This window comes from Pelophylax lessonae, assembly GCF_965119305.1.
Source record: "Pelophylax lessonae genome assembly, chromosome: 10".
In the NCBI taxonomy this organism is placed as follows: domain Eukaryota; kingdom Metazoa; phylum Chordata; class Amphibia; order Anura; family Ranidae; genus Pelophylax; species Pelophylax lessonae.
In genome coordinates this window covers 176,486,932-176,513,683 of record NC_138777.1, presented here as the reverse complement: position 1 = coordinate 176,513,683, position 26,752 = coordinate 176,486,932, and the positions used below count along the sequence as shown (strand labels likewise).

The window sequence follows — 26,752 nt, the reverse complement described above, 5'->3', positions numbered from 1 at the left end:
GGTGCGTTTTCACAGAGAGATAGCCGAGCAGTGGTTGCAAACAACACTGATTTATTCATGCAATTTACTTCACACAATTGCAAGCCTCAAAACAGCCAAAATAAAATAAAACAAAATAAATCCTTGCCACTGTGGGCGGCTACCTTCTCACACACTGGAACCTATCTAATGAAGTCTGTCCCCAACCTACTGTTGGGCAGACTTTGCTGATCCTACAGCAGACCATCAATAGTCCATTTATAATCTCTTCACACAGCAAACAGTTCATTTAACATGTCCCTTTTCCTCTTCATATGGAACATGTCCCTTTGTTTCTTCACACTCCTCTCATTGAACACAGTTCATTTGCTTGTCTCTCCACATAGCAAGCAGTGCATTTATTTCTTTCCACATAGAAATAGTTTCTCTTCTCACCTTGAGATGATCCAAGACCTCATTTCGAGTAGTCTTCACACTTGTTTACCCTCCTTAGCGCACATCACTTCAGGGGGTCTTCTCCCATGCTCACCAGCTTGTCGGGAGGCACTCATCTGTCTGTCCTCCTCTCCCAGCCCACACGGCGACAGGAGGCAGCAGTCCTTCTCCCATGCCCACACGGCGTCGGGAGGCACACATCCATCTGTCCTCCTCTCCCAGCCCACACGGCGACAGGAGGCAGCAATCCATAGACTTCCTCTGGACAAATTATAGAGGCCTTCATTTCCTCATTCCGAACAGCTGAAGGCCTTTCAACTTCTTTACACCTTCCTGCTGCCTTTGGCAGCCGACACCCTATAGTAATTAGTGAACTTTCCAAACCAGGTGGGAATGTGTCTCCTCTCTGTGACTACATCCCCAGATTTACCTGACTTCCTGTCACATACCCCCCCCCCTCTTGTTTCAACCCTAGGGTTGGGACACAGATTTCCAGGCACGCATGTGTCAAGCACTGCTGACTCTCACTGATAAGCCTCCTATTATCCTCAAGCTTCCGAATGAAACTGTTTCTGTCATCTTCATTGACAGATTTCTCATAAATGTCACACAGTTTGTCTCTCATCTCATATACACATTCCTCAACTGCATTTTTGGCATCATTTCGCTCCTTCTCAAGTTTGTCTTGCATACAAGTTTGCCATATCCGCCATGGAGGACCGTGATCCATAGGCAACTCAATTTTGCTAGTCTTAAAGTCTTCAACATTCTTAAGACGCCTCTCTCTGCAATTAACAAATGATTTCCACAGCACTTTGAGAACCTCTGCTTCACTAAGCTTTGTTCCAAGTAGGGACTCTTGACGTCCCTCTGTGACTGGAGTTGCCTCTCCATACAGCTGTACACAATCATTGACTCTTTGTTTCTTGAGCTTAGCTTGCTCTAAGATGCTGTGCAGAGGGCCTTTCGTTTGCGACAACAGGCGGTCACACATTTCTTCAAAGTGACCCCTGTTCATTTTTCCAGCGACATCATCAACTTTCCTTCCACCAACACATGGGTCAAAGGCAACAACACAGTCTATTACAGGTTTCTTCAATGCACTTTCTGCTGAACTATTTGACCGCTCAAGGTCACCTAGTTCCTTTTCTTTATCTGAAGTCCCCATGGAATGCATCTCAAGATCACGATCAAACTTTTGCCACCTGTCTTTCACCAGTTCCATTTTGGAACTATTGCCTGAAAGGCACTTGAAATTCATTTGCTTCACGTTTTCACCAACAGCCTTAGTTTTCTCCACTAGGTGGCGTTTGCTTTTTTCTCCCAGATTTATATCACTTGCTTTAGTTTTCTCCGCTTTAGTTTTCTCCACTAGGTTTTCAGCCTGAACTGAGAAATCATCACATTTCTTACACAACTCTTTTGTTTGCTGAAGCTCTAATGATACATTTTCCAATGCTTGAAGTTTTTGAAGGAACGGTTTATTCCAAAGGGGTGATTTTAGCCACATGTCATCACATTTCTGAGGCTCACTCAGGACAGACCCCAAAACACTGATCCTTTTAAAAACTGCATCAGGCACACTATCCCCTCTTTGGGACAGATCCTCTGTTGCCTGTAATTCCTCTTCAAGTTCCTGCAACGGAATCTTCATCTCTTCTACTTGCTGTTCTAAGGCTCGCTTAGACTCTTCTAGCTCCTGAACGCTTTTCACAACATCATCCTTGGAGCTGACCAAATCTTCCATTTCTGTACACAGCTGTTGGTTAACTCTTTCTAGTTCAACCTTACACTCTAGAGCTTCCTCCAAGGAGCGAGCCAAGAACAGGGCTTTGCTCTCGTTATCACACGCCTCCGTTTTTGCACGGTCGCGTTCTTCTGCATATTTTGCAGACACAGTCTTCTCCTCACCAAGCATCTGATCAAACTTCTTTTTCACATCTTCAACACTCTCTAATGAACCAACGCTTTCTTCCATGCGGTTTTTCATATCCGCTATCTGAGCTTGCAATGTTGCGACTTGCTCTGATAGGTTTTTCTTTGTTTCCTCCTCCTCTTTTAATTGTTCCAGGAAGCCATTTTTCACATCTTCCATTTGTTTGAGCTTTGTGCTAAAACTCAGCCTTTGACACCTCTCTTCCTGTAAGAGTTCCTGCGTGTCTTGCAGCTGCGATTCCAAGATAGAAAAATCTTCTGCAATTTCTCTAGATTTGCTGTCTGCTTGAGAAAGCAGATTTGTAACATTGTCCAGCTCAACCTGCAGTCGGTTTACCTTCTCTGACAGCTTAGCACACACTCGGTCACCTTCTGACACCTTGACTTGCGATTCCTGCAGCTGTGCCTCTACTTTTTTTCTCTTGTGTTCAGAATCTCCTTTTCCCTGCAAAAGAGCTTTCACCTCATTGGCTAGCTTCTGGGAATGAGACTGTAATTCTGCCACACAGGCTTCTTTCTCCTTTAACTGCTGCTGGAAACGTTGGGCTTCACCTTTCCAACTTTCACAGTCTGCATGTAATTCATCTACCACATTGCTCAAAGTAGTGAGCTCATACACAGTACTCAGTAATTTAGCCTCTCTTTCACTTTTCTCGTTGTCGCTGAGACACAATGTCGTTTTCAGAGCGACATTCTGTTCCTGCGCCCCCTGCAGGTCTATTTTTGTAGCTTCCAAACACTGAAGACTTTTTTCCAGCTGATTACGCAACTTCAACATTTCACACATACTTTGCTTCTGCAAAGTCTGAATTTCACTTTCCTTTTCCATGAGGATGGTATCTTTCTCCATTATAGTCTCTCTGCGTTTGTGCAACTCGGAAAAAAGAAGAGCAGTGGATTCTTCCCACTGGAACACCTGAGCCTGCACGTTTCTATGCTCCATCCTAAGCAATTCAAAGGCTTGTTCCTTTTCTTCCATTTTTCGTTGCAAGGCATCCAACTCAGCCCTGCACACATACTCGGTTTCCTCCAAACCAATGGCCTCCATTGGCTGCTGGCGTCTCTGCTTCCAGCCTGCCATACTCTCTTGGTGAGCCTTTTGTTGAGCTGCAAAGCTCCGCTGTTTCAGCATCTCCCCCATTTTGAGTTTACTTTTCATCTGAGCACACTGCGTCTCCATAGCAGTTTCATCAGTGTTGCTAGGGACAACAACCTTCCTCTTTAGTAGACTCTCTTTAGGCATGGATGGGGCTCGTTCAGACGGTAACATCCCCTCCATCCATAGAATCCGGTCTCTCATTTCATCTATCTTTGCATTTTTCAGGCGTTTCGATCGCCCCATCTTCAATAACTCCACAAACAAATTTTTCACAGTCCAGCAAAAAATTTTGAGACCACTGTCCCTTTAAAACACGTTTTTCTCTCTCTTGCAGGATTTCCTTTCCTGTACACACAGTTTGTGCAGTCCCTTGCACCAGACACAGTTCATCAAAAATTTTTGAGACCGCTGTCTCTTTAAAACACGTTTTTTCTCTTTCAGGATCTTCTCTCCTGCACACATAGATTGTGCAATCTCATGCACCAGACAAAGTTCATCAAACATATGCACTTCTTTGCAGGGATCTCTGCTTCTGCCCACTGCATACCTCCACCATAGCACATGTTCATTTAAGCTGTCCCTTTTCCTCTTCATATGGAACATGTCCCTTTGTTTCTTTACACTCTTCTCATTAAACACAGTTCATTTGCTTGTCTCTCCACATAGCAAGCAGTGCATTTATTTATTTCCACATAGAAATAGTTTCTCTTCTCACCTTGAGACGATGCAAGACCTCACTTCCAGTAGTCTTCACACTTGTTTACCCTCCTTAGCGCACATCACTTCAGGGGGTCTTCTCCCATGCTCACCAGCTTGTCGGGAGGCACTCATCTGTCTGTCCTCCTCTCCCAGCCCACACAGCGACAGGAGGCAGCAGTCCTTCTCCCATGCCCACACGGCGTCGGGAGGCACACATCCATCTGTCCTCCTCTCCCAGCCCACATGGCGACAGGAGGCAGCAATCCATAGACTTCCTCTGGACAAATTATAGAGGCCTTTATTTCCTCATTCCGAACAGCTGAAGGCCTTTCAACTTCTTTACACCTTCCTGCTGCCTTTGGCAGCCGACACCCTATAGTAATTAGTGAACTTTCCAAACCAGGTGGGAATGTGTCTCCTCTCTGTGACTACATCCCCAGATTTACCTGACTTCCTGTCACACTACATTCCACATTTTATTTTAACAATATTCCTGTAGTGAGCCCTGGTGGAAGTTATGGTGGTAACTCACGTATGATGGTCAAAGTTTTGGGACCCACCTACAAGCCAGCAGGAACAAATTCTATTCTGACATCTTTCATGCTAGGCACAACGCTTTCTCAAAGAATGTCTTTGAGAAAGTGCTGTGCCTTGTGCGAAACATGTCAGAATAGAATTTGTACCTGCTAGCTATTTTAATAAAGATGCCAGCATGTGTTATGGAGTTTCTTTCAGCTGTTTGCCCTAGCAGGCCAACAAAAAAAACAGATTTGCTTTAACCCCCTCATGCCCAAGGGTAAAACAAATGTAAATGCCTAAGCACAATTTTGCACATTTGACAGGTGTTAGTAAAACTGTGCATATCATCACAACTACTTTGTGTATACAGGTGGATTATACCTTACTTTCTTTTGATGGTAAATAGTAATGGATATCTCCTGATATTTTTGTTATTATTAATGGAAAACTGGCCCAAAATAGTAAATATATATATATATATATATATATATATACATACACATTTTTTTTTTTGAGTTTAGCTGTTAGGTTTTTGCTATTATCAAAATTTACCATCAAAGAACAACCCCAAAAAATTATCCTGTCCCTAACGATTGCAGCAAATACCACATATGTATAGGTCAGTTGTTGTTTGCACCTGTAGTACATCCCAGAAAAAATGGTGCGCATTTTGCATTTTTTTTTCCTGCCTAAAACACACTAAAACTGACACTAACTGAAACTGATACTAATTTAAAACTTTTTCTTTTAAATTTTACCCCAAACAAATGGGCAGTGACCTCCGACCCCGACCTTGACCCTAACATTAACCCTGGCAAACCTTGATCTTGTTCATTTTTTTTTCTTCTATTTTTTTTTATTCTACCAATTATTCTTTATTTTTAACAAACTTTGATTTGTTTACATTTTCCTCTCCTGCAGAAAGCGGAAGATACAATGTCTCTTTCTTTTTTCAGAAGAGGAAGTTAAGTCCCCGTTCACACTGGGGCGACCTGTCAGGCGATCTGGTCACCTGGCAGGTCGCCGTAGGTCGCTCGCCACAGAGAAGCTATGGACCCGTTCTAATAGGAGCGACACAAGTCGCTCCGACTTAGAAAAAGGGTCCGGAGCTTCTTTGGGGCGACCCGGAGCGACCTGCATAGACTTCAGTGTTATGAAGTCCGTGCCGGCCAGTGACAGTGACTGATCTCTGGAATAGCCAATCAGAGTCTATCACAGCAATCAGGTGACCCGGAACTGTGATTCCTGGGTCCCAATCATTAGTCATGACCCGGGGCTCTCTGTAACAGCCTGGTGTCTGTGCTGGGAGGGCACTGTGCCCAGCACAAAGGGAGATAAGCGTGTATGCAGGCCCCATAGAAAAAAGCCCACTTCCGTGAGGTCGCGTGTATGTAGGTGGTCAGTGGGAAGGGGTTAATCCCTCCTGCCCAGCAGCACATAATCATCTTTTCTTAGGTACTACACTGCCTATTTCAGCTATTTAAATTTTCACAATATCACAAACAGAGCAGCAAATTATTTACATTTTTTTGCCAATTTAAGCTGCCTTTCATTAACCAATTTCCTATTAGCATGCTCTCTGCATCGCAGTACAGCTGATTGGCTCTTTGTGCTGCTTCTTCCTCCCTCAGTCTGAGCTCTGCTGTATCAGGCCTGTAAAAGACTGATAACAAGTCAAATTTAGGTACGTAAACTGCTTGTATTGAAAAAAAATTTAGTCCATTTAACAAGCTGAAGTCAGAACAAGATGTAGGCAGAAGTCAGGTCCAGGGGCAAGGTGAGTCGGTAAAGGGCATCCACAGATGCAAGGGTATCACAGGAGCAAATGCACTGGAGAGCAGAAGGTCAACCAGCAATCACAGAGAGAAACTGGTTCCCTTATAAAGGTTATTTAGCGCCAGTCCGGGCTGGTCATGCGCCAGCGCGCATTCATGCACACAGCTGTGTGGCAGTGTACATTTATGTGTGCCCGTGTGCCAGCGCTCATATGTGTGCATCGGCATTCATTTGTGTGGCCATGTAAGATACTGGCAGGAATGCCAGATCTTCATGAGCTTCTGCTTCAGATAGTGTCCTGACACTTGGGTCCAGAGTTGAGAGACCCACTGCCACAAGTGACTACACCAGAGCTGAGAGACTGAGCCTTGTGGGGGATCCGAACCAAGAGGCTGAGCTGCTTGGATTCGATTTCATAAAACTGCTGACCGCCAAGCATATGGATGTAGCACCCTTGTCCTAAGCAGGGTTGCTAGTAAATTTAGTTGTGCTAGGTGGTAGCTAGCCTGGCTGATTTATAGTTTTGTGGTCATTGGATTTCCCTCCTAATCCTGGTTTGACTGTAATTCTCCTTTCTGTCATTAGGTGGTGCACTGTTACCTTTGGCATTAGTGTGATGAATTACAGTGAGTCAGGTTATGAATATGTATGTTCTCTCAGCCAATCACACTGGCACTGGGAGGAAGTCAGGTTATCTGTGTCTTACCACCCAGACACCTGTCTGGGTGGGTGTGTGAGGAATAGCTGCTGCTGGGTAGGCCTGAAGCCTGAGGCCTAACCATGTGCTCTGGGCTCTGCAAGGGAGAGCCTGCACACTGCCTGGAAGAGTGAAGGATGGATCAATACCTGAGATGAAGTACCAGAGGTGACTCTGCCATGTGTTGGAGAGCCTGAGAAAGCATCAAGATAGAATCATCCACAGAATTCCTGCACCTTCCGTGAGTTACCTGCTGTTGCTATAGGAGACAGCTGATGCTACAAAGTACAGATAGCTATAGGAAACTGCACCCAGGGGAGAGGAGTTACCTCCCAGGTCAGTTTACAGCTTAACCACTTTACTACCGCTTACGGGAATACTACTGCGGCAGAGTGGCTCGTTCCCGTCCAGTCACGTAGTATTAACGTGACTGGACTCCTCCCCTTCTGGGCGGCGCTTGCGCGCCGCCGGAGGCTCGCTCCCGCTGTTTTCATTCACAGCGGGAGTCGGGCCAGGGGAGGAGCAGCGGCGATCGCCGCTGCTCTTACCCGATCGTCGGGGATCGAGTCTGGAGATCCGCCCGCTGTGTGTAAACACAGCGGGCGGATCTCCATAGTGACAGGGAGTGACAGATCGGACTGTTCAGCATAGCTGGACATCCGATCTGTCCATGACTCCCTCAGTCACCTCCCCCCCTACACGTCAGTAAGCACCAGGCATACATTAACCCCTCCCTCTCCAATAAAATTAACCCCTTCCCTGCCAGTGTCATTTTTACAGTAACAGTGCATATATATAGCACTGATTACTGCAGTAATGTCACTGGTACCCCCAAAAGTGTCAAAAATGTCAGTCAGGGGTCCGGTCTGTCCGCCGCAATGTCGCAGTCCCGCAAAAAAAATCGCAGATCGCCGCCATTACGCGTTAAAAAAAAAACACCAAAAATGACAGAAATCTTTCCCTTTGTTAGTAAACGCAATAACTTTTGCGCAAACCAATCAAAATACGCTTATTGCGATTTTTTTTACCAAACATATGTAGCATAAAACAAATTGGCAAAAAACTTTTAAAAAAATTGGTTTTTACATCTTTTTTGGGGGGAATTTCATATAAAAAAATGTGAAAAATATTGTTATTTTTTCAAAATAAACGCTCTTTTTTTGTTTATAGCGCAAAAAGTAAAAATCGCACAGGTGATCAAATACCACCAAAAGAAAGCTCTGTTTGTGGGAGAAAAAGGACGTAAATTTCGTTTGGGTACGGCGTCGCACGACCGCGCAATTGTCAGTTGAAGTCGCACAGCGCCGAATCGCAAAAAGTGGCCTGGACGGAAGACAGCAAAATCCTCCGGTTGTAAAGTGGTTAAAGGCTATTTTCCTGTACTGCTGTCTGCCTATTCTACATTTTGTCTAAGGAGTCTGCCAATTTGCCATTTTTCACTAAGGGTGTCCTGTGCCCTACCCCTCTCTCCCATTTTTGGTTCTGTTGTGAGAAATAAACTTCTCTCTGTTTTAGCATAAAAGTGACTATCGCCCATCTTTCTATCTTGTTCACCACCCACCATGCCTAGTAATCTGCACCCTGAGGAGGAATGTCAGCCCTCCCTGTCTCTGGGGGTCACTGCCAGGCCTCTGGAGGTTGAGGGGGGGGGGGTGCTACATGGAATTGGACCTTCATGTGCACCACCTACAGAAGAGCCTTCAACAAAAGTGGAACGACATTGCCAATTAGGCCCCAGGTACTTTGCGTTCACTTCCAGGGGTACCTCTTAGTTAGAAATGCATATGTCCACCCGCTATTTGGGCTGCATGCATAGTGTGCACACAAAGACCTTTGTTTTCTTGGATTAGTTGATGCCAATACTTTTACCACGTTTGCACCAGTTATAGCTTGGTTTAACATCACTACAGTTAAATGCAGTTAAATGTACTGCAAGCTTATAGGTCAGTATTAACCGGTTGCCGACCGCCGCACGACTATATACTGCGGCGGTCAGCCCCGGCCAGGCAGAGTGACGTATCGGTACGTCACTCGCCTGTCACTGACTTGCGAGCCTATCGCGGGCGGGCGCGCGCCCGCCGAGGCGCGCGCCCGCCGCGGCTCGTTCACAGGCAAGTCAGTGCGTGTGACCGGCGGACTCGATGTCCGCCAGTCACACTGCGATCGCTCCTGTGAAGGGAGAAAGACAGAGCAGCTTGTGTAAACAAGCTGCCTGTCAGTTCTCCCTGTGTAAAAGTGAAGATCTGTCCGTTCTACTATGTAGAACGGTTGATCTTTGCTTTTACACCAATAGGAATGTCCCTACACAGTTAGAATCACGCCCCAAGGACACACTTAACCCCTCCCTGTCCAATAAAGTTAACCCCTTCCCTGCCAGTGTCATTTTTGCAGTAACAGTGCATATATATAGCACTGATTACTGCAGTAATGTCACTGGTACCCCCAAAAGTGTCAAAAATGTCAGTCAAGGGTCCGATCTGTCCGCCGCAATGTCGCAGTACCGAAAAAAAAATCGCAGATCGCCGCCATTACGCGTTAAAAAAAAAAACACCAAAAATGACAAAAATCTTTCCCTTTGTTAGTAAACGCAATAACTTTTGCGCAAACCAATCAAAATACGCTTTTTGCGATTTTTTTTTACCAAACATAGGTAGCATAAAACAAATTGGCCGAAAAATGTTAAAAAATTTTGATTTTTACTTTTTTTTGGGGGGAATTTCATATAAAAAAATGTGAAAAATATTGTTATTTTTGCAAAATTTACGCTCTTTTTTTGTTTATAGCGCGTGATCAAAAAATCGCACAGGTGATCAAATACCACCAAAAGAAAGCTCTGTTTGTGGGAAAAAAAGGACGTCAAATTCGTTTAGGTACAGCGTCGCACGACCGCGCAATTGTCCGTTAAAGTCACGCAGTAAAAAATCGCAAAAAAAACCCTGGTCCTTTAGCAGCCAAATCCTCCGGGGCTTAAGTGGTTAATTTACCTAGTATGGCATCCTTGAATCTGTTTTATTGCCTGTTGAATAATTGTTGCATAGTTTGCTTGAATTGCTTAAATGTATTAATTCGATCTACCACCAGTTGCTTGACTTATTTCCTAGAGTGTTCTAGAGCATACTAACACGTAGGTTACATAGGTGTGAGTGGGGGCTGAGCAGCGTAAGTGTTGTGGGAGAACAGAGAACATCACCTCCTGCTCCTCTGCCAGTATCTAGGTCAACAAATTAGATCAAGTCAGCTTAAGTCATTTGTAAATCAGTTGGTCCCATTGTTTGATAGCCTAGTAGGTTTGTAACCAACACAAATGTACTCCACTTGAAGGGTTGTCTTCAATGGTATATTCAAGTAGACTCCACAAATAGGCAACTTTTATTGGTAAGTAATTATATGTTACAACAAACTGTCTTCACAATGTTATTGCAAGAATTGCAACTCCTTGTTGTATATTTGGATATATAATCAACAGGTTGGGTGCTGATTTGATCTATTTTATTGTAACTTATATGTATGTTAATATTCTGGACATTTTAGCTTGTGTCTAGGTTAGAAATGGGAAGTCCTGGAATAAACTGAAAAATTGGGAAACAACAGTTTTTTCCCATTTTTTTTTAAAGCTGATTTTTTTATTTTTTTTTTCTGGAAAGATTGGAAAAAAGAAGTGTGGAATATGTTTTTACCAAGTATAAGAAATATATTTATGACATGGTATTAAAAATATATAACATGAAGACCTTAAAGTATAACTAGAGGCAAAACTTTATTTTTAGTTTTGGACAGAGTGGAGAGGGATTAGAACACCTGTAGGTGAAATGTTCCTAACATATACAGTCCCCATTATTCCATTCACAATATAAAATACAATTTTAAAAAGCAAGTTTCTTTTTTTTACTGAATAAGCGGCACTTTTATTCAAGCATAATACATTTATATATACCGCGTTTCACCTTACCAGTGTAACTAAATGACTTTCAATTTGTAAAACTACACACTGAATTTTTATTCAATTTTTCTGAAAAATTTCCATTTTCTCTGGAAAAAAACAGACTAAAATTCCATTTTAGTTTTAGTCGTATTTTAGTCATCTGAATTGTTTTAGTTTTAGTCGTATTTTAGTCGATGTAAATTTAGTAAAAAAAAAATATTTTCTTCAACTAACTTAACACTGCATGGTATGCTAGTAGTTGAAGAAAGTGGAAAAATAGCACTGGACCCGTAAGATTTTGTATTGCTATCCTAAAGTGTTGATGTTGAAGTAAATAATCTGGTTCCCAGGCACGCCGCTTCGACACCCCAAAGGATCTCCGCGGTAACAAAATGGAAATTGAAGCACCGCACCACTGCTAAGATGTCCAGATTTAACTTTTTCCCAATACGAGTCAGGTGGACAATCCTAAGAGTATCCAATGTATTTTGGGGCCCAAAAATGCCCTATTCATCAGGGCTTAATTGAACATGATGTGAAAAGGACTATAAGTAAACTGGATCTTTAATGTTATTTCTTTCAGTGTGATTTCAAGCACAGGTCTTGTCAGCAACCAGTTTGGCAGCAATCATGTGAGCTGAACAGCTGTCAATGGCTCCATTCATTGGAATGAAGTTGTATCTGGGCCTCTTCGCAGTGGTTTGGCGCTTCAGTTTCCATTTTTGTTACAAGTGTGCTATGATGCCATTGGTGGGATTAGTGAAAGCTGGTGTTCCCAAAGGTAGTGTACCGATTAGATTCCAAATACAAAGGAAAGGAGCGGCCAGCCTGAGCATGCAACAATACTAGGATAAGATTAAGCAGGTATCCTGGGTCATTTCATTTTGTTTTTACCTTCCAGGCATGGACAGATGAATACATTAGCTGGAATCCAAATGACTTTTGTGGAATAACAGAACTGCTTGTTAGCAGTAATTATTTCTGGAAACCAGACCTTTACATCTATGAAATGTAGGTGAGCTCAGTGTGATGGTTCTCATATGAAGTGAAAGCTTCCCAGTGTTGATGACACACCAAGATCTTACCCTACTTTCTGGTATGTCCAATTTCATTGGTTTGGGCAGAACAGAAACGTCAGCAGAAAAAGGGGATGTATTGAAATATACCAGGTCTCCAATATATGTAAAAATACTTCCTTGTTGAGTTGGTCTCTCAAGACCATTATATTATCACTTCCTTACGGTAGACCTTCTATGTACATTATTACAGTGCAGTCTTCAAGTCTAGTATAAGAAAGATTTGCATGATACCTCATTGATTTAGTGTGTCCAAATTGGCATTTGCTTTGAAAAATTTCCATGCTTGGCTTAGTATAAGTATTCCTAACTGATATCCAGGAGGGCCACTTGGGATGTTGAAAATCATTGCAGTAGTTGACACTTCACACAGTGTTAGAGCCGGTTCACACTGAGGCGACGCGACTTCGGGGGGCGACCTGTGAAGTCGCGTGCACCGCTGTGCACCGTGACTTCGGCGCGACTCGCAGGGACTTCACATAATGGAAGTCTATGCAAGTCGCTCCGAGGTCGCCCCAAAGTAGTACAGGACCCTTTTTCTAAGTCGGAGCGACTTGTGTCGCTCCTATTAGAACGGGTCCTGTACTACTCAATGGACCGCGACCGATCGCGACTTGTCTGGCTGACAAGTCGCCTGACAAGTCGTGGCAGTGTGAATGGGCTCTTAGTTATGTTCTTCCAGGTGCTGCTCCAGTGGCTTCCCCTCTGCACACTGAACACATGAGATTGCTCGTTTGCCCTCGCTGCCATTCAGAGAACCCTTTATATTTTTTTTTAAAAGAATATAAGCATTCTTTAAATGGACAATGGGGAGACAAAGGGGGAGACAAATGGGGAGAGAAGGGGTGGATGAAGTCATAACCTCCACTTCATCCAATCAGAAATGCCTTGATGTATTTAAAAAAAATATATAAAGTGTTCTCTGAATAATACCATGAAGAAGTAAAGAACCAGGCAGTCAGTGTCTATGATGTACCTGTACGTCTGTTTGATAACCTGGGTTCTCTGTTCTGCACCTCAACTCAGATAACTCTATCAGCCCTTCTGACACACCTAGTCAAATGCAAATCAACACACGCAGAGGATTACAAGCAAAGTTTCTTTTGTGTGTTAAGGAACTCAGTGTATTAAGCTGAAGTCTAGAGGCTTGAGCATCAGTGAACATACAGGTGGTGGATTTTATACACAGTGTGCTATACAGTAGGATTTCTAGTCAAGAGGTACTTGAAATAGAGTTCTGTACCGCTAGATAACATGTGAAACAAGATCAGTAATAATCAGAGAACGTTAGGTACACCTGTTCAATTGGTTGGTAACACAAATTGCTAATCAGCCAATCAAATGGCAGCAACGCAATGCATTTAGGAATCTAGACATGGTGAAGACGTCTTGCCAAAGTTCAAACTGAGCATCAGAAAGGGGAAGAAAGGGGATTTAAGTGACATGGTTGATGCCAGACAGGCTGGTCTGAGTATTTAAAAAACTGCTGATCTACTGGGATTTTCTTGCACAACCATCTTTAGGGTTTACAGAGAATAGTCTGAAAAAGAGAAATTATCCAGTGAGCCTTGTTGAATTCAGAGGTCAGTGGAGAATGGGCAAACTGGTTCTAAATGATAGAAAGGCAGCAGTAACTCAATTAACCACTCGTTAAAACCAAGGTATGCAGAATACCATCTCTGAACGCACAACACATCAAGCCTTGAAGCAGATCGGCTACAGCAGCAGAAGACAACACCAGATGCCACTCCTGTCAGATAAGGACAGGAAACTGAGGCTACAATTCCCACAGACTCACCAATATTGGAAATAGAAGTGTAGCACTACTCCCAAGGGAGCTGCTGAAGATGGGTTCCTCTGGGTTACTATTGGCAACAGTAGAACATTCAGACATGTTTCCAAGTGATTTTTACCTCAGACAAGGACCAGTTCAGTTTCTTTGTTTTTTTATGTTTTATTAAGAACTTGCATAGGAGAAGGGATGAGTGGGATACTCCAACTAAACAAACTATGCACAATGAGCAGGGACGACGAAGGAATAAATGCTGGTTAACGCTGAGTAACACTGAAATTGAGCTATTCATGGCTAGGACACTGGTTTCAGTCTATCACTGCTGTGACGCAGCACTGAAGCCATTCTCTGAGGTAAACTGTACTCTGAATAAATCTGTACTGTACTGCTGAACAACTTCCAGGGCCCTTCCTCGCACCCCCCTTTGTTCCTAATCTTCAGGGTTCACTACACGGCACCCCCTTTACTATAACACTCTGAGTGAGCTGGCTCCTTGATCCCCTGACTTCTCTGGAGTGGTCCCCTCTCTCAGGCAGACCCCTGGGCAGATCCCTTAGAACTCACAATACTGTTTTTCCCAAAGTCCTCTGCCCAGCAGCTCCACTGGTTAGCACACTGGATTCTCTGCAGGCCAGCTCCACTCCAGACAGCCGTCCGCCTCCTCCTGTGACTTTGCTCCCACCAAAAGACACCCTGTCACATGCTCCCGCCCTATTTATGTCCAATGCCAAGATGCATTGCAGGAATGTCCTCCCACTGGAACTGACATAAAACAGAGTGTGCCACTGGCTAGGTTTTCTCCACAGTCCAATGAGCTCCCCCATTGGCTGCAGTGGGGACACTCCCTCAGACCCAGTAAATCACACCTGGAAACATGTGACAGTCCAAACTAATAGATCAGGCTCCCCCTGATAAGCAGCAGGAGCAAAATAGATGCTTTTACCTAGCACCTGTCTAGGAGGGTGCTACAGAAGATTGGAAAAACATTGCCTGGTCTGATGAGTCTTAACCTCCTTAGCGGTATTCCTGAGTGTGGCTCGGGGTGGAATTTTAGTGCCATTAGTGGTAACCTCGAGCCACACTCAGGATACCCCCAGGGAGCATCGCTGGATCCTGGTAGAGGTTACTTACCTTGTCCCCGGGATCCCCTGATGTGTCCCTGCAGCATACGGCGGCCGGATCGTCCACCCGATGCTGTGAGCCCGATTTCCGTCTCCTGCGACGTGACACTCGCAGGGGGAGTGGAACCGTGGCAAATTTGAAAAGTAAAATACACAAACACACTGATATTTTGTAATCCTATTGGATTACATTATAAAATAAATTGACATTAGTTTGCCCCCCAGTGCCCTTTCCTGCAGTTTTACTTTACTTTTTATATATATATATATATATATATGTGTATGTATACACACACACACACATACATACATACAGTATATATATTAGGGCTGCGCATCTTCACTTACCTCACGATTCGATTACGATTATTAGGGTCGCGATTCGATACGATTCGATTCCGCGATGCATCACGATGCATCACGATTACTGCCCAATGCCCATGCCCAGCCCACTGCCCAATGGTTTTCAAAACTTTATAAAAAAAAACAAACAATCAAGCAGTCACAAATAAAAGAATCCTTTTTATTTTCATTTGCTTCAAAGGACACTTTCCTGGACCCTGTCATGGCCTGCAAGCCCTGCGTACTTTAGTGCACTTGCACTGCAAACATATAGGAGGGTCTGAAAATGCAAACAGCATAGCAGAGACAGACAACAACACTGGTATTTTACTAGAAGTAACAGTAAAATTAGTAAAAAACTGTAGTAGTGCAGTTTACTGCTTCATAAAAGAAAATATTAATATAAGCCAGGTCTACCACCATTTAAAGTACAACTAAAGGCAAAACTTTTTTGATTTTGGATAAAGTTTTGCCTATAGTTGTACTTTAAAGACAAGCCAAGATAGAAGAAGCCAGCCAGCCAAGCTAATATTCTTGTGAAAATGGTCATCATAAATTCCCACAAAACATTATATATAAATCCTTTTATGTGAATATGCATTGCAATAAAATCCAGGTGTGCCATAACCTGTCCTCTACAAAACAGAGCACTTCCTGACTAGTAGCAAACATCAAGGGTGAACCTGGCAATAGTGCACTGCTGCATAACTTCCATGTTCACCGTGATGTTTGTTTCCCTCTGCAACTGCCAGTCAACTCCAGTGAGTTGATGGCTGCTAGAGGGGAGTTACAAATATAAGCTTTAAGCTTATCAATTCACTTATGTCACTTTTATGTCACTTACTTTACAGAAAACGTTACCTGTCCTGCAGACAGTCTCTGTCTCTACCACGATTAAACCCAACTGAAGCCAAGCCAAAGCCACCATTAGAGGAAGGAAAACCCTTGACAGAGTAAATCACCAACTGAAGCTTAAACCTTGAGTAAATCTTCATGGGATCACAAAAAAACACACAACAGTCTGCATCAGAATCATGAGAACTGAAGAAAGGTTTGGCATTGGCACACTGGTACAACTCAAGGCATATAGGTTAGGTCAGGTTTGTGTGTATTTGTGATCCAGTAAAGATTTAATCAAGGTTTTACGCTTCAATGTATGATTGATTTAATCTTTCAAGGATGTCCTTTCCTGTACCGTGGCTGGCTTGCCTTCAGTTGTCTAGATACACTTTTACCTGAAGTATTTGTTTGGTTGAGGGAACCCCCTACACCTGCTATTGCTACAGAGTACAACAGACACCAGCAGACAGACATGCGTTGCAATAAATTCCAGGGGTGTGCCATAACCTGTCCTCTACAAAACAGAGCACTTCCTGACTAGTAGCAAATATCAAAGGTGAACCTGGCAATAGTGCACTGCTGCATAACTTCCATGTTCACCGTGATGTTTGTTTCCCCCTCCAACTGCCAGTCAACTCAAGTGAAGTGAGTTGATGGCTGCTAGAGGGGAGTTATACAAACATAAGCTTAAGCTTAAATATCAATTCACTTATGTGAATGGACCAATTTTGAAAACAAGCCATTCTCCATCTCTCCAGTGCCAGAAAAGCTGTAAAAAATATAAAATGTTCCAGGTTCACTGCGATTGTGTTTGCCCCTGCCATTGCCAGTCAACTAAACACAGTGTGTGTGTGTGTGTGTCGTGACTCGTGACAACTCAAAAGCTTATACGCAGCCTCAGCATCAACTCAGCACACACACACACACTGTGTGTGTGTTTGTTGAGTTAATGCTAGAGCTGCGTTATAAGCTCTTGAGTTGTCACGACAGTCAGTCAGTCAGTCACGTTACAGAAAGATAACTTTACCTGCACTGCACTGAGCTGCACTCTACCATGTCGATTACATCTGTAACTGAAGCCAAGCTAGCCAACAAGCCACCATTAGAGGAAGGAAAATCCTTGAGAGAATAAATTGTAAACTGAAGCTTAACCTTGAGGAAATCCTATGGGAGTCACATTCACAAACTCACAAATATAGTATATTACACAAGAATCCACAATTGGTGTATTTATTTGTGATCCAATAAGATAAGATTTACTCGAGGTTAAGCTTCAAATGTACAAGTTATTTCTCTCAATGATTTTCCTTCCTATAATGCTGCACCATGGCTGGCTTGGTGTCAGTCAGTTGTCTAGAAGAAAATACACTTTAATATTATTTATTTGGTTGAGGGTTAAATGAACCCCTGCCTACTTGCCTAGACACTTTTAGTGTGACGCAACGGAACGGATTATGGATTGGAAATGGACACATTGGACAGGACAATCTTCAAAAACAAACCATCAGTGCTATAAAGCTATAAAACAAGACTGGTGCTGTGACTGACTGGTGACTGGCGGCAGACTGAATTAGTAATTACTAATTCATTAAAAACATGAATTAGTAATTATTTCAGTGCTTAGCATTTGGGAACATGTAGGTTTTTCTGTAAGAACACTAGATGATCCACATGCTCAGGTTTCAGACTGCTTCTTTTCGCTGTTATAACATCTCCTGCAGTAGAGAAAACCTGCTCTGCAGATACACTTGTACCTGGGATACACAAGTATTGCTTTGACAGCTGAGAGAGGAGGGGGAATATGACCTCATGCTCACGCCACCATTTCAAAGGGTCCTCAGTGAGAGGCAGAGGTGGGGCTTTACAATATTTTTCCATTTCGTCTTCTGCCTTGGCATAGGGGGTCTTAGGTTCTATTGCACCATCAGTGAAAGACTGCCCCAGCAAAGTCATGAGCAGCGATGTTGTGGCCTTTTTTTTGGGAGGAGAATGGCTGTCCTCAATGGGTGTTTCTTCTTCCACAGTTGCTTTTTCCCTAGGCACTTCATCCACATTTGTCCTTCTATTAGATGTAATCTGTGTGTTTGAACAAAAGATAATAGTATAAGAAGAGCTGAACTGACTAAGAGTGTGATTCATTGATGAGGTGTGGGAAACTGCACGGTAATCCATACCATACAGTTCCACTTCCCACACCGCATCAGTGAATCAGGGCATGTTATTACACAACACAATGTAGCTGAGCTTCTAGCTGTCTGGGAGGAAACATGATGAAATTCTAATTACCTCCAAAGATGCAGCCTCCTCAGTCACTCCTCTGTATATCTCCGATCTCTCCTCCTCTGTGAGAATAAAAGGCAGTCCTTTAAAGCGAGGATCCAGTGCAGAGGCTGTATGAAGGATCTTCTTCTCTGCCTCACTGCTGTACCTCTTCAGGAGATCTGTTTTGATGGCATTCTTGATCTCATGGGTCATGGGTGTGTCTCCCATGGTGTCTGTCATGCTCTGGAGCAGTTGTGCATTTAGAGGGGCAATGAGAGACACTGTTGGGTTGCGCTCTTCTGACATCAGCAAGGTTGCATCCTTCATTGGCTTTAATGCACTCACAGCGTCCTCTGCATTTGACACATCTGTTTCATTGAGAGTGCAGAGATCAGACTCTCCTTTTCTGACTTCTGGAGACAGCAATGTGGCACAAACTGCAGGTTGTTGTTCTAAGAACCTCTCGACCATGTCATATGCGCTGTTCCATCTTGTTGGCACATCAGTTATTAGCTTATGATTCTTCAGGCCCAGACATTTCTGTTTCTCTTTTAGACAGTGGCTTGCTCTAGTGCTGCGATGGAAGAATGTGGATATTTGTCGCACTCTGGCGAGAAGCCTGGAGAGCGTGGCCCCTTTCAGTGACATGCGAGATTGAGTGTATGGGCAAAACATTTAACATGAGGAAATTTACCAACTTGAGCTGCAACTATCATGTTCGCCACGTTGTCAGTCACAAGCACTACAGATTTATCAGACACCTGCCATTCTTCCACGACATGAGACAGTAGCTCTGCCAGATGAGCACCTGTGTGAGACTTATAAATGGCTCTTGTTTGCAACACATGTGACAAGACCTGCCAGTCCTTAGTAACGTAATGTGCTGTTATTGTAACATAGGACTCCGTTGTGACTGAAGTCCATGAATCCCGCGTTATTGCAACTCGACTGGCTTGGTTCATTGACGCAAGTACCTGAGCTTTGGTGTCGTGGTAGAGTGCAGGTATAACGTTTTCTGTAAAGTGACTGCGTGATGGGATCTTATAACGTGGCTCTAGCGTCTTCACAAGGTATCGAAACCCGGCGTTGTCCACAACTGAGTAAGGCCGTAGGTCCTTGGCGATGAAAGCTGCCACAGCTTTGGTTAGTTTCTTCCCTTTTTCTGAGTTGGGCGGATAAGTTGACAGTATGGCATCAATTCTTGGCTGATCTGGGTCTAGCAGTCTTTCCTTGCCAGTGGTGGCACTGCTGGTGGCGACAGGTGTTACTAACTCAGAGTGAAAACGGCTAACATGGTTTCTCAAGTTCGTAGTATTCCCTAGGTATTTAATTTTTGTGTGACAAGCTTTACATACGGCGTGTGTCTTGTCCAACTCACGCTTCCCTGTGTGTTCGTAAAATCCGAAATGTGCCCAGATGTTTGCTCTTAAAACGCTAGGTGCATTTTTTATCTCTCAATCTTTTTCTCCTTCTGCCATTACCATACTACCACATATGTGACGGAGACGGATGACGTAAGTTGCCAAACTCTGTCAGTGTTTAAAAAAAAATAAAAAAATACCACTTTTAAACTAAGCCGCAACAAGTCAACCAAGCAACATCTTTCATAAAATATGACTGTCTGTCTGTCTGTCTGTCAGACTCCCTCTTATGCATGCACTGAGCCAAAACCCCCGAGGCCCCCCCTTACCCCACAGCTGCCTGTGACAGTGACACTGACAGAGACCCCCCCTCCCCCCACAGCTGAGCTGACAGCCTGACACACTGACAGAGACTTGGATGTCCCACTGTCCCACACCTTCCCCAATCCCCCACAGCACTGACAAACACTGAGAGTGAGTCCCGCCCCTTGCCCAGACCCCCACAGCTGACACTGACAGAGACCTGGATGTCCCACTGTCCCACACCTTCCCCAATCCCCCACAGCACTGACAAACACTGAGTGAGTCCCCCCCCTTGCCCAGACCCCCACAGCTGACACTGACAGAGACCCCCAGGCCCCCACTGACACTCAGAGAGAGCCCCCCTGGCTGCCAGACTGCCACAGCAGAACAGTACCCCGGGCCCCGACCGACCGTCCCCTGTCCCAGGCCCGCCCCCCATCACAGACACCCCCCAGAGATACAGACGAGACCCCCATGAATGATTATACAATTATTTGTTCGGACTACATACCTGCTGCTGTGTGACTGTGCGGGTTGTTGTGCACTGCATTGCAGAGGAGGACAGGTGCTGTGCTGCTCTCTGGGCTCTGTGGCAGGCGGCTGGCGTCACTGGCAGTGGCGTGGCGGCTGGGCCTGGGACGGTCGGCTACGGTGAGGCTGGCGGCGCTGGCTGGCTGCGATGGGGACGCACTTGGGGCTCCTGTGTGTGGAGTGTGGACTGGCTTCTGGCTTGTGGCTTGGCTGGCTGGATGGCTTCTTGGCTGCAAGGCCGCAGGTGGGACGCCGATACACGCGGGGGATGTCTTGCTGCGCCTCGGCCCGGGTCAAAGAGACGGAAGGGGAGGGGCGGAGCCTTTTTATTAAGCTCCCGCCACTAACCCACCAATCAGCTGCCAATCGTGACTTTTTCTCCCTTGCGCGATAGGGCGTGGCCGCGGCTGATGACGTAATTTCCTAATCGATTATGCCGGCAACCCGCATCGATGCAGAATCGCGAAGGGTCGAATCGCGATGCATCGATCTTTCGATTATATTCCGCAGCCCTAATATATATGACCTTTGCTGACGATAAATGAGTTGTTCAATTGTACGATAAATTAAATTATTTTTGAGGGAAGTGCGTAACGTGTGGCAGGAATATAACTGGAAGTATAGCACTAAAATGTGTCCCTACTTTCCGATTTAAAAAATTTAGAAGGTGTACATCAAGGGTATTCTGGGTTAAAATGCATTATCTGTATGCTGGGATATTTGTATTATGCTTTGTAGCTAATCACATTTCTTATCCCATAGGACAGAAAATGATGATAAATCTCCACAAATACCATATTATTTACTGCATGACAATGGGAAAATCACGAATGCAATGCCACTACGCATTATCAGCACCTGCAATTTGGATATTTTCAAGTTCCCTTTTGATAACCAGACATGCATGCTTTCCTTTGGCTCCTTTGTTTACACAGGTATGCTTGTTGTACAGATCATGCGTTTTTTTATTGGAAGAGATCCTTTTTCTATAATAAGTTCTGCTCTAAATACATGTATTTAATCTTTTGGGGCAGCGGTGACAAAAAATGTCAAAAACCCCGCCCCCATACAGTTAGAATCACTCCCCTAGGCTCACATTTAACCCCTTGATCACCCACAGTGTTAACCCCTACCCTGCCAGTGTCATTATTATTATTATTTTAGCAAAAGTGTCAAAAATGTCAGTTAGGGGTTCGATCTGTCCGCCACAATGTCGCAGTCCCACAAATAATTGCAGATCGCCGCCATTACTAGTAAAAAAAAGTAAAAATTAAAATGACATAAATCTTTCCCGTAGTTAGTAGACGCATATAAGATAAGATAACTTTTGCGCAAACCAATCAAAATACGCTTATTGCAGTTTTTTTTACCAAAATATGTAGCAAAAAACAAATTGGCCTAAAATGTAAAAAAATTTTGATTTTTACATTTTTTTTGGGGGGAATGTTATATAGCAGAAAATTATTGTTTTTTTTTTTCAGAATTATCAAAATTTTTTTGTTTATAGAGCAAAAAATAAAAATCACAGAGGTGATCAAATACCACCAAAAGAAAGCTCTATTTGTGAGGAAAAAAAAGGACATCAATTTTATTTGGGTACAGCGTCACACGACCGCGCTATCTCCGTTAAAGTAATGCAGTGCCGAATCGCAAAAAAATGGCCTGGTCATTAGGGGGGCAAATCCTTCCGGTCCAGAAGTGGTTAAATCAACACTAAAATTGTAATTTTGGTACAAAGCATTGCAAAGTTATTTACAAATGAAGTAAAGTAGGTCTTTTTCAATTTTGCTCTTTTTTCAATGTGATATGTGTAAATATATGTAAAAGGTGTAAAAATGTTAATGAACAAAGCAAACAAAAACTGAAAAAAGAATTAAAGGTGGGAACACCCAGAATAATAACAGCGCACTAACCCCTTGAACTGAAACCACCCTGATGAACTAGATGTAAGTACACAGAGTGAAGCAATGTAAAACAATATGAAACAATATAAAACTGTAAAACTGACAGATGAAGCTTGTGTAAGCTAGATGCTGTGGGTAGCCCAGAGTGCTATACAACACACTACTAATCTAATTCTGGAAGTGCTACTTCATTCCAGCAGGGAAGGTGGAGAGAAGTGCAACAACCACAGTTTAGCATGTAAAGTGTTGTTTTAATAGAAAATATAAAAAAAGCAGGGAACCACTGTCACTGGAGAGCTAAAGCTATGGATGGGTATGAAGCCACCTTATTAGGGACAGGAAGGTGTTTCAAAGCAACCTTGCCTTCTTCAGCCTCAAAGAAGAAGCAAGGTTGCTTTGAAATGTGTTCCTGTTCCAGCTCCAGCATTTTCCTTCTACATAGGGTGGCTTTATATCCTGGACCCTGTGTTTTATCCATGGCTTTGGGTCTCCAGTGACAGTGGTTCCCGGCTTCCATTCCATCACCGCTCCCTTGCTTGTGGCCAAGACAAGGCCTCCTGGTTGCGTGTCTAATCTCTGTCCCAGAGGCTACCTGACTATCACGCTGAGCTCTATTTTATCTTTTTGATAAAATTGCACTTTACATGCTACATTATTGTTGTTGCCCTTCTGTCTCCTTCCCCACATTTGTCTCAAAAACAGAAAAAACGTTTAATAAAATAAAAAAATAGAAATCACCAGGAAAATTATAATTGAGTGTAGAAGGAGAATAAAGACTTAATTTGGGCTGATTAGAGTAAAATAGGGGCTAATAAAGGGTTCAACAGAGGAACATTTAATAAAAAAAAAACCAAACAAACTTTTTTTTTTACTTGACAGGTTGCTTTAACTGACTTCATCTGCAGACTGAAGTTAAACTCTTTAATCTGTAGATGAAAAACAGAAAGTTACAAAATGAAACAATGTTTCATTGTAGCTTTCTGTATTTAGGTGAGCTATGCTGTTGATAAACTTTGCCAGACTGCTTTTTTTTTTTTTTTACAGCTTCTGCTGCCAGGACCTTTGTGTATTCAGCAATGCAGCTGAGATTAATCAAAGCTGATTTGCCGTGATTTGGGACAGGGGGGGATCCCGACAGCAGTGCAGAAGGACTGGATGTACTAGACACACCCGGTGTACAATGATGACATCCTTTGAGCGTTTCTAGTATGCCCAGAGTCTGCAACTGGTTAAATATTGTAGTATTTAATGAAACCATATTAAACAGGTAAGTACAAAAACATAACAGTTGAATTTAAACTCCACAGTGTGCACCACCACCAATCCAATGCACTTACCAGAACATATGGCTGCACAAGTTATAGGCAGCAAGTGAGCTTAGTGGAATCAACCAGGCCACAGCAATTCACCCTTTAGGAAGGACCACTTTAAGAAGATGACCCTCTGGTAATGGCACCGACCAGACTGTTACACCATTGAAAGATGGCTGTGTAGAAATTTAAATTAAACAGATAAAGATTAAAACATGACAGTGCCCCAGACATACAAATATCATACATACAGTCCATGTGGCTGCAATGATGTCAGCACTCTTTCTCCACCCAATGCGTTTCGTGTGCTGAGAAGGTGTGGAGAATGAATGCCAAAATCATTGCATGGACTGTCAGTGGCAACCATATTTGTAAGTCCTGTTCAATGTTATGTTTTAATCTTTATCTGTTTCATTAAATTTTTAATAAATACTACACTATATGCTCCATCTGGCTCTGGTTTGGAAGCACTTGATCCATACAGCCCCGGCATCTACCTGTTGGTTTCAATAGTGTAACAGCCACGTCAGTGCCATTTCCACAGAGTTATCTTCCAAAAGGGACTGTTCTCAACCACTTCTGGACCGGAAGGAATTACCCTCTCAATGACTAGGCCATTTTTTGCGTTTCAACACTGCATTACTTTACCAGACAATTGCTCTACCCAAAATAAAATCGATGTTCTTTCTTTCCCACAAATAGTGCTTTCTTTTGGTGGTATTTGATCACCTGTGCGATTTTTATTTTTTGCACTATAAACAAAAAAAATAAATGACAATTCTGAAAAAAAAAAAAAACAATATTTTTCACTTTCTGCTATATAACATTCCCAATAAAAAAATGTAAAAATCTAATTTTTTTTTCATCATTTTAGGCCAATTTGTATTCTGCTACATATTTTTCCCAATAAGCCTATTTTGATTGGTTTGTGCAAAAGTTATAGCGTCTACAAACTAGGGGAAATATTTATGTAATTTTTATTCATTTATTTATTACTAGTAATAGAGGCGATCAGCGATTTTTAGCAGGACTGCGACATTGCAGCAGACACATCAGACCCCTGAAATTTTTGGGGGGACCAGTGACATTACTACAGTAATCAGTGCTAAAAATATGCAGTTACTGTATTAATAACACTGGCAGGGAAGGGGTTAACTCAGGGGCGATCAAAGGGTTAAATGTATGCCTAGGGGGTGTTTTCTAATTGTGAGGGGGATGGGCTTGTGGAATCAACACAGAGACCTGTGATCCTAAATAGGAGGAACACAGGCGCTCTGTATTGATTCCAGAGAGAACAACAGTCTGCTGTGTTTACAACAGCAGACCGCCGTTCTCTCTCCATGGGGAGTGATTGCGGGTGCCCGGTGGCAATTGAGGCCAATAAATCAGCTTCCTGCTGGTGAATGGGAGCGTGTGCGCCGCCCCCAGTATTGCCCCCGCTGATCGCCGTACAGGTCCTCTGTCTGGAAATGTCTGGACAGTGCTGATTGGCCCTGTGCTGATCACATGCACTCTCCCAAGAAAAAAGAAAAACTCTCTAGCAATGCACACCAAACTGAGCATGTGCAGCCTGACACCTCATGCTTTGTTCTATCCCGAGATGGGTTGGAGTCAGTTAAAGAGCTTTATACACAATGCAGAGGATTAACCCCTTAGGTTCCACAGTGAGTATAAAAAGCAATGCTTTACTGCATATACTGTACAGACTGATTTTACTGTTGTGGATTTAGTAAAACTTTAAGTTACAAAGTTAGAAAGTATGATGTATAAGGAAATGAATGTGATATACATGGTGGACATTAGCGTCTGTCTAATAACCACTGCCAAAAGATTGTGCTTTTACATCCACCTACATTTTTCCTGGTTTATCTATAGTTGCATAAGAATATTCATCAGAATAAATAGTTACTATCAGCAGTGTTGCTCTTTGTAGTTTCAGATATTATTATGTGGCCAAAAAGCAACTCTTCAGTTGTCAACCAAAATGCAAAAAATGTGTTTGCCACTAAAGATGAATGGCAGCTGCAGTCGGTAGCGGTGTACAACACAACATTTAAGACCAATAATGAGGAGTACAGCCAAGTCGTCTACAGAGTAAGGAATGACAGTGCATGTCACCTACATGACATCCATTCACTTTTCTCACTGTATTTTGCTATGTATCTTATTACAATTTTTAAGAATATTGTTTTGCATTACATTTTGGGTCTATTCCATGTTTTGCTATATAATGTAAAGCCACACATATGCCCAACATGAATACTTGCGCAGTGGGACACTTACTGCTGCCCTGCAAGCTGAATCTGTAAATTTGCTAATAATCTGTTATTTTGACTTTGCATCTGTGAAAAAAACAGCATAGCAGTGCATTCACTGATTCAGGCTCTGTCCTGCAATGCAGTCTTACCCATAGTACCAGATCATACGTTCTTAGGGTACAGGCCTGTCCAAAATAAATCAGGCTGCATTGGATTTCATAAAACCCAAATGAATATAAACAAATGGATTTCCTAGCACAGATGCAAATTTTACTATTTACCACTATTAGTATCCTGGAGTTTTGATTTAAAGGAAACCTGTACTGAAAAAAAAAAGCACACAGCGATGGTTGCCCGCTTACCTTCAGAAATTGTTAATTATCTGGCTGTCTTTTATCCAAAATTTGATTTTCTGATCTAATGACCTGGAACAAGCATGCTAACTATTAAAGTCAGAGTTACGTCAGAACTCACAAACAGCATGCTTGTTTTATGTCATTAAATGAGAAAATATGGATCAGGATGACAGCCAGGCAACTGCATTTGTAGGAGCATAGATAGGCAATGGCAGTCTCTATATCTCCGTCATCA

At 43.1% G+C, this 26,752-nt stretch overlaps 2 protein-coding genes across 2 annotated transcripts in view; one reads left to right on the top strand and one right to left on the bottom strand.

Moving 5' to 3' along the window:
• The window catches only part of LOC309565617 (5-hydroxytryptamine receptor 3A-like), a gene marked incomplete at both ends in the record, with an annotated part of 73,421 nt that overhangs the window by 39,138 nt on the left and 7,531 nt on the right, over positions 1–26,752 (top strand). The window contains 3 exons of the mRNA XM_082270572.1: positions 11,963–12,072; positions 21,452–21,624; positions 25,837–25,997. Of these exons, the coding sequence (XP_082126698.1) occupies positions 11,963–12,072; positions 21,452–21,624; positions 25,837–25,997 (444 nt within the window). The remainder of the gene's footprint in view (positions 1–11,962; positions 12,073–21,451; positions 21,625–25,836; positions 25,998–26,752) is intronic.
• LOC309565540 (E3 SUMO-protein ligase ZBED1-like) lies at positions 17,853–18,965 on the bottom strand (the record flags this gene model as incomplete). The annotated part of the gene is made up of 2 exons (XM_082270498.1): positions 17,853–18,308; positions 18,519–18,965. The coding sequence occupies 2 exons, from the start codon at positions 18,963–18,965 to the stop codon at positions 17,853–17,855; spliced, it is 903 nt and encodes a 300-aa protein (XP_082126624.1).